This window comes from Tursiops truncatus, chromosome 1 (genome assembly GCF_011762595.2).
Source record: "Tursiops truncatus isolate mTurTru1 chromosome 1, mTurTru1.mat.Y, whole genome shotgun sequence".
NCBI classification, from domain to species: domain Eukaryota; kingdom Metazoa; phylum Chordata; class Mammalia; order Artiodactyla; family Delphinidae; genus Tursiops; species Tursiops truncatus.
Window position 1 is genome coordinate 169,992,961 of NC_047034.1, and position 14,556 is coordinate 170,007,516.

General features: G+C 53.8%; 1 protein-coding gene across 1 annotated transcript in view; it reads right to left on the bottom strand.

Annotated features, from left to right (window-relative positions):
- Positions 1 to 9,640: 9,640 nt before the first annotated feature.
- IGSF21 (immunoglobin superfamily member 21) overlaps positions 9,641 to 14,556 on the bottom strand; it is a 159,195-nt gene continuing 154,279 nt past the window's right edge. The window contains exons 7-10 of the mRNA XM_033842417.2: positions 11,628 to 11,713; positions 11,024 to 11,216; positions 10,567 to 10,605; positions 9,641 to 9,871 (exon numbers count right to left, since the gene is read on the bottom strand). Of these exons, the coding sequence (XP_033698308.2) occupies positions 9,798 to 9,871; positions 10,567 to 10,605; positions 11,024 to 11,216; positions 11,628 to 11,713 (392 nt within the window). The 3' untranslated portion in view covers positions 9,641 to 9,797. The remainder of the gene's footprint in view (positions 9,872 to 10,566; positions 10,606 to 11,023; positions 11,217 to 11,627; positions 11,714 to 14,556) is intronic.

Consider the following 14,556-nt stretch of genomic DNA (forward strand, 5'->3'; position numbering starts at 1 on the left):
CTCAGGGCACGAACCCATGTCCCCTGCATCGGCAGGCGGACTCTCAACCACGGTGCCACCAGGGAAGCCCTAAGCGGTTCTTTTCTTGGAAGTTTAGCACAGCACAGAGGCTAAGGAGTGGGAGTTGCTCAGACGTTCCGGCAACCCCACAAGGGGGCGGGGCCGGCCTGTTCAGGCCTCTGCTGGGGACCCCTGAGCTGATCTATAATTTCCTCCCCATCACACTCCTCCCTCTGTCTCCTCGTGACACCTGCTCCTGCCCAGGCCTGGCCCCAACCCTCAGGTCACATCTCTCTCCCCGAGCATAGCTCAGTCCCAGCACCAGAGCGCCCCAGGCCACCAGGGAGAATGTGTGGCTCGGGCTTTCTGTGTGGCTCCGTCGGCCACCATGCCTCTCTGGGCCTCCCCTTCCTCCTGCGGGATTGGGGCTGGGGGCAGGGAGTTGGCCCAGCTATTGGAGGAAAATGTGGAAGGCGTCTGGGGACACAGGTGCGACCCTGTGCAGGGAAACAGTAGGAGTGTGGGGTACAGAATGGCACAAACAGCTCAGGATGCCTCTGTCCACTTTTCCTTCCCTTCCCAGCCGGCTGACAGAAGGTAAAAGAGCCTCAAAATTGGGCAGGGTGGAGGCCAGGGGCTTCCCGGAGGAGGTGGCTGATGAGTGTGGCAGGTCCCAGGCCCCTACTGAGTTTGAGTGTGTTTTGTGGGGTTCAGAGTGGGTGATGGGGGAACCGGAACAGAGGCGGGGAGGACATCCAGAAGTGTTGTGTGGCCAGGGGCTGGGGCTGAGGGACTAAACCAGCTGAAGCAAAGCATTTGATGACAGTGTTAGAAATAAGGCTGGGAAGGGCCTGTGCGGTGAGAGCAGGACTCTGTCCTGTCTCCTTACTTGATCGGGATCGCTTGCTTTTCGTCTTTTTCACGATGGTGTCCCGGGTACCTCAGTCAGCTCTTGCTGTGTAACAACCACCCAAACCTCAGTGGCACTTAACAAGAAGCCTTCACTTCTTACTCACTGTCCACTGGGCTGTCGCTCAGGCTGGCCTTGCTGGCCTTGGCTTCAAGCTGGGCCTTGGGCCCAGGTCTGCTCCATGCATCCCTCATCCTCTCTGGACCTTGGCTACCCAAGGTGTGTTCTCCTGGCGATGGCAGATGTGCCAGGGAGAAGGCCTAACAGTCAAGCGTATTTGAAGTCCCTGCTCCTGGTGCATCCACTAACATCCTGTTGGCCAAAGCAAGCCACGTGGCCATGTCTAACATCAATAGGGCGTGGAAGGGGAAGTACACACCCATCCTGAAGGTGGTGGGGAGGGAGACAATATTTGCTGTGCAGTAATCTAATCTACTTTCTATTAGCTTTTGCACAAAAGGAAGTTTTTTTCCCCTTAAAAAAATTCAAAAACCATTGATTGGGATGATTGCATTCAGAAAATCTCCATGGAGCATCATTTTGGGGTCTTATTCTGCACCTGGAACATCCCCTGGTGACCTTGTAGCTGACATGAATACATCCATGAACACATCCCACTCCGCCAAGGCTCCCTACTCTCTCACTGCCTCCCCCTGCTGGCAGCGGAGGGCATTGATCAAGCCTGACCGGGACCTGACAATGGACCTCATTCATTCTGGCAACAAGCTGTTAAGAGATAGAGCTTTAAAAAAACAGTCACCTGTGTTCAAAAGCTGATTCTGCCACTTTGTGGCTACATGATCTTGAGAAAGTTCCTTAACCTCTTTAAGCCTCAAGTTCTCTGTGTATAAAATGGGCACAATACTGGAACTTTTCTCTTGGAGTTCTTATGAGGATTGAGAACGAGAGAGTAGCCCCCGCTGTAGGAGCCCAGTAAGTGTTTTCTGTTCCTGGGCCAGGGGCTTTCTGGGTCCGAGGAGATAGCAGTTAGGTCCTCACATCAGGACCCACCATGCCCTTAAACCCAGGGAAGGGTCCATCTGTGATGCTAGCTTTCTGCCCCGAAGCTAGCTGCCCCCAGGGGCTGCCAAAATCACTCCCCATCCTCTTGGCCCAGAGCCCTGACCCCAGAGCACCCTGACTGTGTTGCCACAATCAAAGATGCTTTTCCTTGGATTCTGGCCACTCATCTCAACCAGGGACAGAGCCTTGAATGTCATGTCCACTTTCGGAGCTGCCCCTGTCTGCAGGCATGGACCATCTGGTCCCCAGCTTAGGGAGAGAAAAGCTGCTCAGAGCCCTCCTGACACGTCCCTGGGTGCCATGGGCAACGTGGCCAGCATGCCAAAGTGGGCAGTGAGTCCATGTGCTGGGCCGGCACTGCTCAAACCTGCTGGTGCACTGCAGTAAAACAGCCTTCAACTTAATATATGCTAATTAGATTTTAATGCCATTCAGATTTCCAACAGTAGTGCCGTGTTAGCCATGGCAAGTTATAATCATATCTAATTGGTCATTCTAACATAACAAATTTCTTGGATAAATTATTCTTTTTTTTTTTTGCGGTACGCGGGCCTCTCACTGTTGTGGCCTCTCCCGTTGCGGAGCAACAGGCTTCGGACGCGCAGGCTCAGCGGCCATGGCTCACGGGCCCAGCCGCTCCGCCGCATGTGGGATCCTCCCGGACCGGGGCACGAACCCGTGTCCCCTGCATCGGCAGGCGGACTCTCAACCACTGCACCACCAGGGAAGACCCCGGATAAATTATTCTTAGTTAATAGTCCCCCAGGAGCAACCTCAAAGCACACACACACACACAGACACACACACTCACTCATATATATATTTTAGGGGAAATTGAGAAAAAAGGACAAGATGGAAGCAGGCGCCCAGTGAAGCAAATTTGTTATTTCAAACCTGGACTAGTGCAGGACCTCAGCCAGAGCCTCCAACAAAAGCCCTTGGGGTTGTTAGAACCTGGAACAGAGTCCTGAGCCTAGGAGGGTTCTGGGTGGGATCAAGGTCACTGCCTTTGAGGGTGGGGTACCCCCCCAGGTAGACGGCTCCCATCCCAGGAGGTGGCAGCAGGAGGGGTCACCAGTCTCAGACCTTAGCCCCTACTCAGCATGGTCTGCGTCCCTCGGGGAAGCCCACCCTGGCTGCAGAAGCTTTTCCCCTCCCTCTGAGACTGGCCGCCCTGGAACTCTTCCCTGGTACAGATTCCTAGGTCCCCAAAGAGGTAAAAGGGGCACCTAATGGCTGAGTTAATATTTTCTTTACCAGGCAGAATCACTGAGTATAATTCCAGAAAAAGGGATGGGGGGTGAGTCAACCCAGTTTCTGATCTTCACGTTACCACTAAGCTGCTGTAACCCCGGGCGAGCTGCTTGGGGCCTCTGTTTCCCAGCTGGGATATGGGTTGAGACTCAGCATACATTTCTGCTTTAGCTGGAAGGAAGCGGTCTTTTCTCTGGAGTTGGAGCTTAATGGAGCACCCAGAGGGTCTGGAGTGCGAGCCTGCCCCTTTCTTTTCTCCCTTTTCTGTCGGGTCACTCTCTGTCCTCTGAGGCTGCCACTGGAAAGTGTGGCTGTCTGCATGCACTCGTCCACCTGCTGGCAGTGCCCTCAGAGGGTGGGTGGTGCAGTGGCCCTGTCCTCCCACTTGGGAGGGGAGGGGAGATGCGTGTAAAGAGGATGGGATTTCCAGTTGGGTCACCCCTTTACCCATGTGATTTGGGCAAGTCCCCCTCCCCTTTGAGGCCCCCTTCTTGCGCCATTTATTAAACGAGCATGATAGGTCCTATCTTATGCAGATTGTAAAGAATCTGAGTTTGTAACTCTAAGTTTCTCTCCCTTTGGTTCTCTTCCTTCTTCTCCATTCCCCTCCCCTTCTGCTGGCTTATTTAAAGGCACAGAATGACCTTGTGGGGGAAGGACCACGTGATCTCTTTTATCTAGTACTAAAGGAGGGAGATTAATGTTAGCATCTCCTGCCAAGTGAATGATAATGACAGGTGACATTTATTGAGCGTATACTATATGCCAGACATTTTTCTAAGTACTTTATATGCGCTCTCTCATTCAGCCCTCAGAGGTGAGTACAGTTATGATCTCATTCTAGAGACAGGCCACCCAAGCACAGAGAGGTTATGTAAATAGCCTGAGGTCACACAGCTAGTCAACAGCTAAGCCAGAATTTGAACCCAGGAGAGTTTGGCTCTATAGCTCACCTCTTTAACCACCTACTACACAGTCCTGCCTCTTGGACTGACCAGCTTGAGATCAGTAGAATATTTAGGAGAACCATCTGCCTTGGAGGACCTTCCAGGAAGAAGGAAGGAAAAGGAACTGAATTCACTGAGTTTCTGGTCTATACCTGACTCTGTGCTGGGCTTCTGACCTATGGAGGCAAAATTGCCTAATGCATCAAGCCTAGGTCCAGATCTCTTCTCCAGGACTTATTTGCTGTGTGACCTTCAGCAAGTTACATAACCTCTCTGAGACTACTTCCTTACTTGTAAAATGGATCTAATGCTTCCTATACGGCGAGGTGGTTGTGAAGATCAAACTAGATGATACATGCAAAGTGCTTAGCGCAGCCCTTAACACGTAGAGAAGATTTGGTATATGGTAAATTCCTAAATATAGGAATGTTGATATTTATGCAAATTCATGCATATGGAAACATTGCTATTTAATTTGTTACACACATCCTGTAAGTTGCGTAATTATCCCCATTTTATAGTTGGAAAGACTGAGTTCAAATGGGTTAAGCCACTTGCCCAAGATCCCACAGTGGGAATGTGGTAAAGCCGCAATCTGAGCCCTCAAACACTTTCAACCCCAAAGCCTTTCAAAACTCTGGCTGTCACTGGGGAAGGACTGTCCCTGTGGTCAGAGAAGGAAGGTCTCTCGGGGAGGTGGAGTTTGAGAAGGCAGGGGTAGGGGTACCAGTTTAGGGAAGGGCTCCTCCAAAATGCTTTTTGTCTGTGGCCCTGGGATCTCCAGGATCGATGGAGGAAGGGGTGGGAGGGAATGGGAGCCTGGGGTGGAGACCACAGCTGCCTGGGGCAGTAGGAGAGGGGGAGGAGAAGGAGCAGAGGGGAGGCGAGCCTCCTGAGAAGGTTAGCCCCAAGGTCAGATGCAGCTGGCAGCCCAGGGCTCCGCTGTGAGTGCTGACATTTAGGCCTGTCGCTGATGATTGGGCCCATTTGGAAAAAAATGCATGTGCTTTGCACATCTATTTCCTTCCACCCATCATCACTCAGGGCTGTCTTCCCTAGAGGAAACCACGGGCATAATACCTGACATAACAGCTTAAGCGCTTTTTGGAAAACTCCCCAGCTCCAGGCTGGGCTGCAGGGCTAGTCTCTCTAGCTCCGTCTCTGTCTCTGTCTCTGTCTCTCTGTCTCTGTCTCTATTTCTCTGCCTCTGTCTGTTTCTCTGTCTTTATCACACTCTCTGTTTCTCTCTCTTTGTCTCTATGTGTCTCTGTCTCTGTGTGTATGTCTCTCTTTTTTCTGCTTTTTTCTGTGTGTCTGTCTCTCTGACTCTGTGTCTCTGTCTCTCCTCTATCTCTTGTCTCATTTCTATCCACTCCCCACTTTTTCAACCTTTCTCTTCATCTCATTCAGTCCAGATCTTGGTCTCTTTCGAAGGTTTCACAGAAGCCCAATTGGATTGGAGAGTTCTCTTCCAGAATTCCTTCCTCCAGGGACCCCCTTCTCTGTCCCCTCCATCCCTCATCTCCAAATGCCTCCAAGGAGACTCCTGTCTCTCCAGGATGTCTGATCCCAGTGTGAGCCTGACCTCCAGCACCCCAGACAGCTCTCCTCGGATGGTTGTCCCTGTTCCCTCTCTCCTTCCTTTCCCTGCCCCCTTCTCCAAGCCAACCCCATCCTCGGTTTCCCTCTCTTCTCTTTCCAGATCTCCCTCCCCACTCGACCCCCGACCCACCGTCTCGTCACTCAGAACCACAGCCCTCTCCCTTTCATTTTCATCAGCAGCCAGGGCTCCTGGGGGAGCCAGCCCCGACGACACTGGCCTTCCCATCCCTGCCCCCATCCTGGAAATGTGAAAGCGCGCATCCGGGTCTGGGCGTCATGTGGGGCTGTCAGCTTCCCTGCAGGGGCAGAGCCCAGAGACAGACCCTTGTTTTTGGTTTTGTTTTCTCTGCTCTGTGTACGTGTGTGCACTTCATAAAACATATAGCCTTTCTGGGGTCAGGATGGCTACTCTGAAAACCTGGGTCCTCGTGTAGGAGCCATGGTTGACGATTCCATGTCTCCCCTCAGACAAGGTGGCTGTGGCCCCTGGTGGAGACGGCTGCTGGCATCACAGAAGCCTGCACGGTAGGCAGGTCCCCAGATCTGCTCCTGCCCAGCCAAGAGCCCAGCCAGGCTAGAAGCAGGAGGGCTGGACGTCTCCAGTCCCATGAGGTGGGTTGGGGTAGAGGGGTCATGTGACTCCTCTTCTCATGTGACTCCTCTCGGGGGTGTGTGTGGGGCCCCGAGGCACAGTACCCCAAGGCTGAGAAGACGGTGACCCCAGACCTCGCTTCTCTCGCAGGTGCACAGGCGGAGGGAACGGGCACAGCAGATGCTGAACCGCTGCCCTGGAAGCGGCAGCACTGAGAGATCGTCACGTGCCTCCCCCACTTCCTGTGACCAAGTGTTCACAGCTCGAGAGCCCAGGCCAGGGAAGGGTGGTCCTGTCTTGGGGCCGCCGCACATGGGACTGCCAAGTTCTCCTTGATGAGCCCAACAACAAGGGCTCGGCTGCCCAGGAGGGGGATGGAGGTGGCCCCGTTGAGGCCTGGCACCCTGGGGGCAGGGATGGGTCTCTGCACGGACCGACAGCTGGACTGACTGACCTGGAGCCAAATGGTGGAGGTGGCAGAACTGACTTTGATGCCCCTTCCTCTCCTACAAGACCTGGCTGTGAAGTCACCACCTCCTGGAAGCCTCCCCTGACCTGTCCAGTCAGGACAGTCTTTCACCCCTTCTGTGACCCTGTTGTATTCTTTCACGTTTTTGTTCCAATACTTACTACATGGCATTTCAGTTGCTCTTTTCCTCGACTCTGTCATTCTGGATGGATCAGGTGCTCTTTACAGTAGGATCTGCCCAACTTGTCTTGGTGTTTCCCCTGCCTGGCGTAAAGCCACAACAGGGGGATGCTCAGAGTCTGTGAAATGAGTGAGTAAGCAGGTGGACAAATAGACGAAGGGTCCGTCTCCCTGTCAGGCTGGGCTCGGTGTCACCCATCCCTCCTTCCATCCCTGCAGGCCTAGGTTGAATAAACCATCCTTTTCAGCCTGCTCAGGGCTCAACATCCTCAAACTCAGACCCCAAAGCAGACGGCCGCCCTACCCGCTGTGGACCTCGAGCCTCCCAGCTGGCTCTCTCTGGACACGTCCCCTGCCACTTTCTGTGGTTCATCCACTTGCTGCTGAGATATTAACGCACCTTAGGGGTCAGTTGAGCCCAAAGACCACACTGTTAATAAGGGAAAGCAATTCCAATTTCATGCCTACATGGGCTTCCCTCTATTAAGACAAAAAGAAGGAATAAATCTTTTTTTATTCCTTCCAGAAAACAGGCAAAGGCATTGTGTAACATTGGCTTAGGTAGGATTGCTGGCAGGTAACAGAAGGGGGAGCCGCTGGCTCACGTGAGACAGAGCAGGGTTTTGGGGAAGAAGGAAGTCGGCCGAGGAGACAGGCGGTGCAATGTAGTTGTTGCTGCTGACCTGGCCTGGATGTTTATATTAATGGATATGAGAGACCTTTCAACACTTGAAAATCATCTTCTGTACTGTTGCCTGCAAGATGCAGGCAGGCAAATATGTATCAAATAAATGGAGCGTTTAGTTGTTACATTTTTGAAGGAGAAATTGCAGTGAGGGGCCGTTTGGGCTTCCCAGTTGAAGTGAGAGTAAGTCATGGTGGATGGGAAAGCACGATTCCGGAGCATCAGGCTCAGAATGGGGGGTGGCGTAGATTGTAAACACGGCCCTGATCCGCCTCCTGACCTGTATCTGCTCATTATGCAACATGGCTTCGTAGTTCTTCTCATCTAGAAGTGGAATAGATTTCTCCACCCCTTGAATCTGGGCTGGCCTCATAGCTTGTGTTGGCCAATACAGTGCAGCGGAAGTGACAGGAGGGCAAGTTCCCTGAGGTCAATGGGGTACGACAGACGTGGTCTGTGCCACTACGAGGCCTGACCCTTAAAGTCATCCTGTGTGATTATATGAGTTTCCTACCGCTGCTGTAACAAATTACCACCAATTTAGTGGCTTAAAATGAGGAAAATGTATTCTCTTAAGAGAGTCCTGGAAGTCAGAAGTCTGCAATAAGCCTTGTGGAGCTGAAAGTGTTGGGAGGGCTGCTTCCTTCTTGAGCCTCTGGGGTTGAGCCTGGTTCTTTGCCTTTTTCAGCTTTGAGGCTGCCTGGATTCTGTGGCTCGTGGCCCGTTCCTTGCATCATGACAATCTCTTGCTTCTGTCATCCCATCTCCTTCTACTGCTTTCTTGCCTCCCTCTTTTAAGGACCCTTGTGATTACATTAGGCCCACCTGGACAACCCAGGACACTCTTCCCATCTCAAGAGCCTTCAGTTAATCACATCAGCCAAAATCCCTTTTGCCAGGTAAGGTAGCAGATTCACAGGTTCTTGGGCTTAGAACGTGAGCATCTTTGGTGGGGGAGCTGTTATTCTGCCCGTCATTCTGATCCTGCAGCCCTCTCTTTCCCTGCCCTGCAGATCGTAGAGGCCACATATTCCAGTTGGTTTAGCTGCAGGATAGAAGAGGATTACCCAACCTGCCTTGGGCTTTTCATGAGCCCCAAATAAGTTTTTATTATGTTAATCCCATAAAACTCTGGGGTTAATGTGTTACTGCAGCCTAGCTTCTCCTATCCAGATCAACACAGTCTTCCAGGGCTCTCCTTGGTGACCCTCAGGTTTTGGCCACAGCTCAGAGATGCCAACCCCACCCATCTCCAGACATTCTCAGCCCTTCCCTCCAATAGCTGAATGGCATGGGGAACCTTCTAGTAGTTGAACAGGAAATTCTGGAACCTCTACCATTGACTTATATGTGAAATTGATTGACGTTGGCCTTGGCTATGTGACTTGCTTTGGCTAAAGGAGTGTTCAAGGACATGACAGGCCAATGCCTTAACTGCGCTTCCATGGTTTGAGTTTTTTTTTTCTTTAGCTAGGATGATCTACCATAAGAGGATCAACTGTCAGACAGCCACAGCCCCTTTAGCCTAGGCCCCAGAGAAAACAACCATGGATGAGACCTGTGCCCAACCCATCCCCTGGAATTCAGCCCAGATAGCCTGTTGCTTGAAGCAGAGCTGCCCAAGTGAGTCCAGACTATATCAGCTGAACCACTTTGTCCTAAACGTAAACACAATCATAAATACTTGTTGTTGCCTGCCACTGTGATTTGGGTCCCTTTGTTATGCAGCATTATTGTGGCAAGAGCTGACTATTACACTTGGCCCTGAGGGAACTTGAATTTCCTGAGTAGAGTCTCTGGCCACTTCCCACAACTGGATTTGTGTGAAACAAGGAGCTGCCCCTCCACCCCTCCTCCAGGGAAGAGCATGCCCTCCATGTCCTTCATCATCCCCCTCAGTGCCTGTCCCGAGGTTGCATGTCCGGAGGTGCCCAGTTGCTGCTATAGACCAGGAAGAATACAGAGCCATAGACCGAGGTGGGGAAAAATGTTCTGTTTTAATTAAACTGACCAAAGAAGCCAAGACATGGACAGAAAGAGACTAAGAACAAGACTGGAAGTAGTTTAGAAAAGAAATGAAAACCAATTGCAGAGATGTCAGTGCCAGATGGAATGGAGGGAGCAGGGCTGAGCCTTCACGTCAGCTCCAGGACCACTGTCAGGGCGAGCACCAAGGTGAGCCGGATGCCAGCAGGGCCAGACGTGGAACCTGTGCAGGGAGCAGCGTCAGGGCCTGTGACCCACCCGCTTTGCTTTCTGGGGGGCACAGGTGTGTGGAGCCGGGGGACCGCAGAGCTTTGAAGGGCCCCAGCCAAGAGTCTGGACTTCAGTGTTAGGATGGGCTGGGTTCAAGTCCTAGCTCTGCTATCTGTCCCACCTGGTTGTGCGTGACCTCTTCCCTGTCCCAGGCCTGCTGGGTGGAGGTCAGGCTCTCCGGTGGCCGTCAGGACACTGCAGTGGGGACTAGGCGTGGGGGCCTTCATCATGAACTGTGAGATTGGCTCACTGTGGGAAAGGGAGGGCTGGCAGGCCTGGGGGGAATGTCTGTGTCCCATGGGGTGGTGCCCAGCTCGGGGGGCAGCTGAGGGAGGGCAGTATAAAGGGCCCCACCATCCTATGAAGTGGTCAAGGGCCCCGGATCACAACCCCATGGTCAGCGCTAGACACATCTTCTTGGGACCACGGCAGCCGAGCTCTCTGAGAGAGACTTTGTCCCTCGAACTCCCTGCCAGCTGCTTAGGGATGCTTAATTGCTTTAGTGCCCACTCCTGACCTTTGACCCAGACTCGGCCCAACTAGAGGTCAATTATGCGCCTACAGCATGAGGGAGGGGCAAGGTCATACAAAGGGGCCGTTTAGGGGACCAGAGATTTTAAGCTAGAAGCTCTGAGAGTGGAGACTTACCATTGGAGTCCTCCGTTCCTTTTGGGATATTTGGGTTTTCTGTTGGGAAGAACAGAAAGAGAACTAGAGCGTGGATGGCATTTGGAACTTGGCGAAGGAAGCCCCTCATCCAGCACCCGCTGTGTGGTGTCATGTGCACCCTCTCAGGGCAGCCACACGGCCTCTGCGGGCTGGGCGGTATCCGCCCCATTCTACAGATGGAAAAACTGAGGGAGGGGAAACAGTTTGCCCAGCGTTGCCCAGCTGCTAAGTGGTGGGTCTGGGATTTGAACTCAGGGTTCTCTAGCTCCAAAGCTGTTATGGTTTTAACCACTGAACTGTAGTGCTTCCCTGTGGGGCACCCTCTTAGGGCAAATTTATGGGACTTGGGCCCCTACTGCTCCCTCCTCCTTGGGAAAGCTCCAACCAGGGGCCTCCCCGGGTAGCCCTCCCGATCCGCTAGTTGGGCGCAGCGTACCAAACACGATGAGCCGGGTGTGTGTGTCGGTGGAGCCCAGAGGGTTCTGGGCCGTGCAGCGGTACATGGAGCCGTTGAGCTCAGCGGGAACCCGCTCCAGCACCAGCTCCTTCCCGTCAAACTCAGCGCTGCCGTCCAGGAGGCGGCTCCCAACCCGCGTCCATGTGAACATGGGCTCTGGGAAGACTTCGTTCTGTTGGTCAGAGCAGGAGAGAGTCGGGTCACAGGAGGAACCATCCTGCCGGAGCAGGAAGGGGCCAGAGGCATGGCCTGGCCAGGGTGGGTATTAACACATCTTCATCGGATGGGTTGGGACTGGCTGCCCAGACCCCAGGAAGGAAAGGACTCTAGGGCTGGAAGGAATGTCAAGATCCATGTGCCGTGTCTGCTCTAAGTTGCAGGCGGGCGAGCACATCCATGCGTGCACCCCATGCCACACCTCGTGGAAGCCAATTCTGCCGTGACACAGATTAGGAGACTCGGACCAGCTGGCCGTGCTGGAGGTCAAGGGGAGGGTCTCAGAGCATGCCGCCAGGAATGCTCGTGTCCCGTTGGTGCCTGACGACCGCCCGCCACCCTTGCAGATGCTCAGAGAGAGGCTGACCTGAAATCCATGGACCAGAATCCTCACTGTGTCCCCGACCCGGGCTCTGCTGGGCGTCATCATGATTTGGGGTCCTTTGGGGGCAACTACAGGGAGAGGAAGGCCAGGTCAGAGAGGTGTGTGTGTGTGCGGGGAGAGGAGACTAAGCAAAGAAAAGAGGTGCTGGCGGAACGGAAGAGAAAGTTCCCATCCGGATCATTCATTCATGCCTGCATTCATTCATACACGTTCATGCCTGCATTCATTCATACACGTTTCCCGAGCCCTCGCTGGGACCTGGGGATTTAACGGCGTACAGAGCACAGTCCCTGTCCTCATGGGGTTCACTCTCAGTGGGGTCAAAAGACGAGCACAAACTGGTGTAACAAGGGGTCAGATCGGAGAAGCCCAGGGCACAGTGGAGTCAGGGACACCCAAGGGGGGTGCCACCTGGGAGACGACTCAGCTGCTATAACAGGGAGAACCCTGCTCCAGCGCCCAGCCCTGCTCAGAACACCCACACTCCCACCTACACCAAACCCTTGTGAGATGCGCTCCTGCCTTTATCATCCCCATTGTATAGCTGAGTTAACTGAGGCTCAGAGAGGGGAAGTAACTTGTCAAAGTTCACACAGTGAAGAACTGGGATGAAATTTCTGGTCTCATTACCCCTGCTCCAGAGAGCCTTCTACCAGGTTAATATGCCCCGTGGGGTTTTTCTGGAATCTCTGGGTTGGAGGTGAGTGGAAGGTGGCAAAATATGGGGGTAACCATCTCCCTCCCTGGGCCTGGCCTGTGCCCTTCCGGCCTCTCTTCCTCACCTGCTTGTATCACTTCTTTCACTTCTTTTAAGTGGCTTAACTTCTCTGAACTTGGGAGACAAGATGCCCAAGGGTGCTGCTCTCCTATGAACCAGAGCACATCGGGGATGGAAGAGCCACTGGGATCACTGAGTCCAATCTCTCAGGTTTCAGATTGGGAAACAGGCCCAGGGGTAACGAAGAGGCTTATCCAAGGTCACCCAAAGAGCCAGTTTCTCTTCTCATGACGTTTGCGCCAGGCTTCTTTCTGCCAGGTCCATTCATCACTCATTCATTCATTTAACAAGTAATCATTGAGCCAACTGTGTGGCAGGCTTTGGGGCAGGGCTGGGGACGCAGTGGTGATGGAGACGCGTGCCTGCCGACACAGAGCTTACACTTTAGTTGGGGAGACATTTGACACACAAATAAGTACGTGAATAAGAAACTACTGGAGAGCCATGGCACTGTGTGGAGAATTGGACAAGTGGGGAGTGATGGTCTGAGTGTCTCTTCCAACGAGCTGACATTTCAGCTGAGATGAAGCTCCTGAAAAGGGTTCCAGGTGGAGGGAACAGCCAGGACATGGCGCTGAGGTGGAAGGTCAGGGGTGATGGGGGTGGGGACTGGGCCAGACCCCATAGAGCTCCCTGGGCCAGGGGGAAGCGATAGGGTTTTGATCAGAGTGCCATGCTCTGTGCCACTCTCCTTGGACATCTTCCAGGGGTGGCGGCAGGAGAAAAGCTTTGTCCCTAGGCCCCGGGGCTGGCCTGGGTTCTCCTCATCTGTTCCACCTGCTACCCGAGCCTCTCCTTCCCACTCAGAGCTGTCAGAGCAGAAATCAGAGCAGCTGGCAGATGTGGGTGATTTCCTAGGCACTGCCAACCAATTTCATTCATGAGACCAAAGGACTATTAATTAAACCACGAGCAAGACACCTGAAGGGCCGTGTGGGGCGGAGGGAGGCATCAGCGGGAAAGCCAGGCCTGTGAGGGGGAGGGAATGGCAGGGAAGGTGCAGGCAGCTTCCGCTGCTGCGTCCACCCACGTAAGAAAGGAGTCTAGTCTGTGTGCCCCTGGACCAGTCACTTACCCTGGCTTTCCCCAAACACAGGGTGGGAACAGCCAAGGCAACCCTTGTCCCCCCACCACACTGGGCTGTTAGGAATATCGGGAGACGGTGGGTTTAAGGGCTAACATTTGTCCAGAGCGTCCTAAGTGCCTTGCGCTCTGTGACGTGCTTTATGCACGACCTCATTTACACTTCCAACCTCTCGAGATTGTCCCCATAAGGCAATGAAGGCTTGGGGAAGTCAAGTAACTTTCTCGTCTTTTTAATGAACATTCAAGTGCTGTCAAGGTCCCCTTGCAGGTGAGAAGCGCTGCATAGGCTGGTCTGGCCCTGCGTCATTCAGTCTCCTCTTCTCGTCCTGCCGGGATGGCACTGTCCTGCTGCAGCCAGCAGGGGGCGCGGAAGGGCATCCCTGTCCCGGAGAAGCGTAAGCAGGAGAACCAGGGCGGACAACCTCGTCTCCTGGGTCAGATTCCTAACTGCCTCGGTTCCAAAAGAACCCACCCACCCACTTCGGGCCGCGCCTGGGCCTCCTGGCCCCAAGGGGAGGGAACTCACATTTATCAGGTGCCTGACATGTGCTAGACGTCATTCTAGGACCGTCTCACCCATCTTGGTGTTTACGAGGCAGGTTGCCATGAAACCCATTTTGCAGGCCGTAAAACTGGCTCCCAGGAGGGCAGTGGCTTGCCCGAGGTCACACAGCAAAGAAGTGGCAGGGGCGGGACCTGAAGTTGCACAGGTCTTTAGAGCGAAGCTTGGAACCCAGGAGTGGAGGAGGGGGAAAGCTGGATGCCTTCTTCCACGTGGGCAGCCAGACCCCTCCCCCGCTGCCCTGAGCTGCCAGGTGCAGAGGCTCCTGTGTGGAGCTGACCCCGAGAGGCAGAGGGTGGGTAGGCAAGGGGTCTGCTTTGCCCTCACTCTTCCAAGCTCGATCCTGGCAGCTGCCGACTGGCAAGAGCCTTGGTGGCAGGTGGCCCCTCTGACTCCTGCCCTCACTGCTGTATCCAGATGCTTCTGGAAGCCGGGCCAGCTGATGTCACCCACACGCTTCCACCACATGCTGACACCCACTAGCA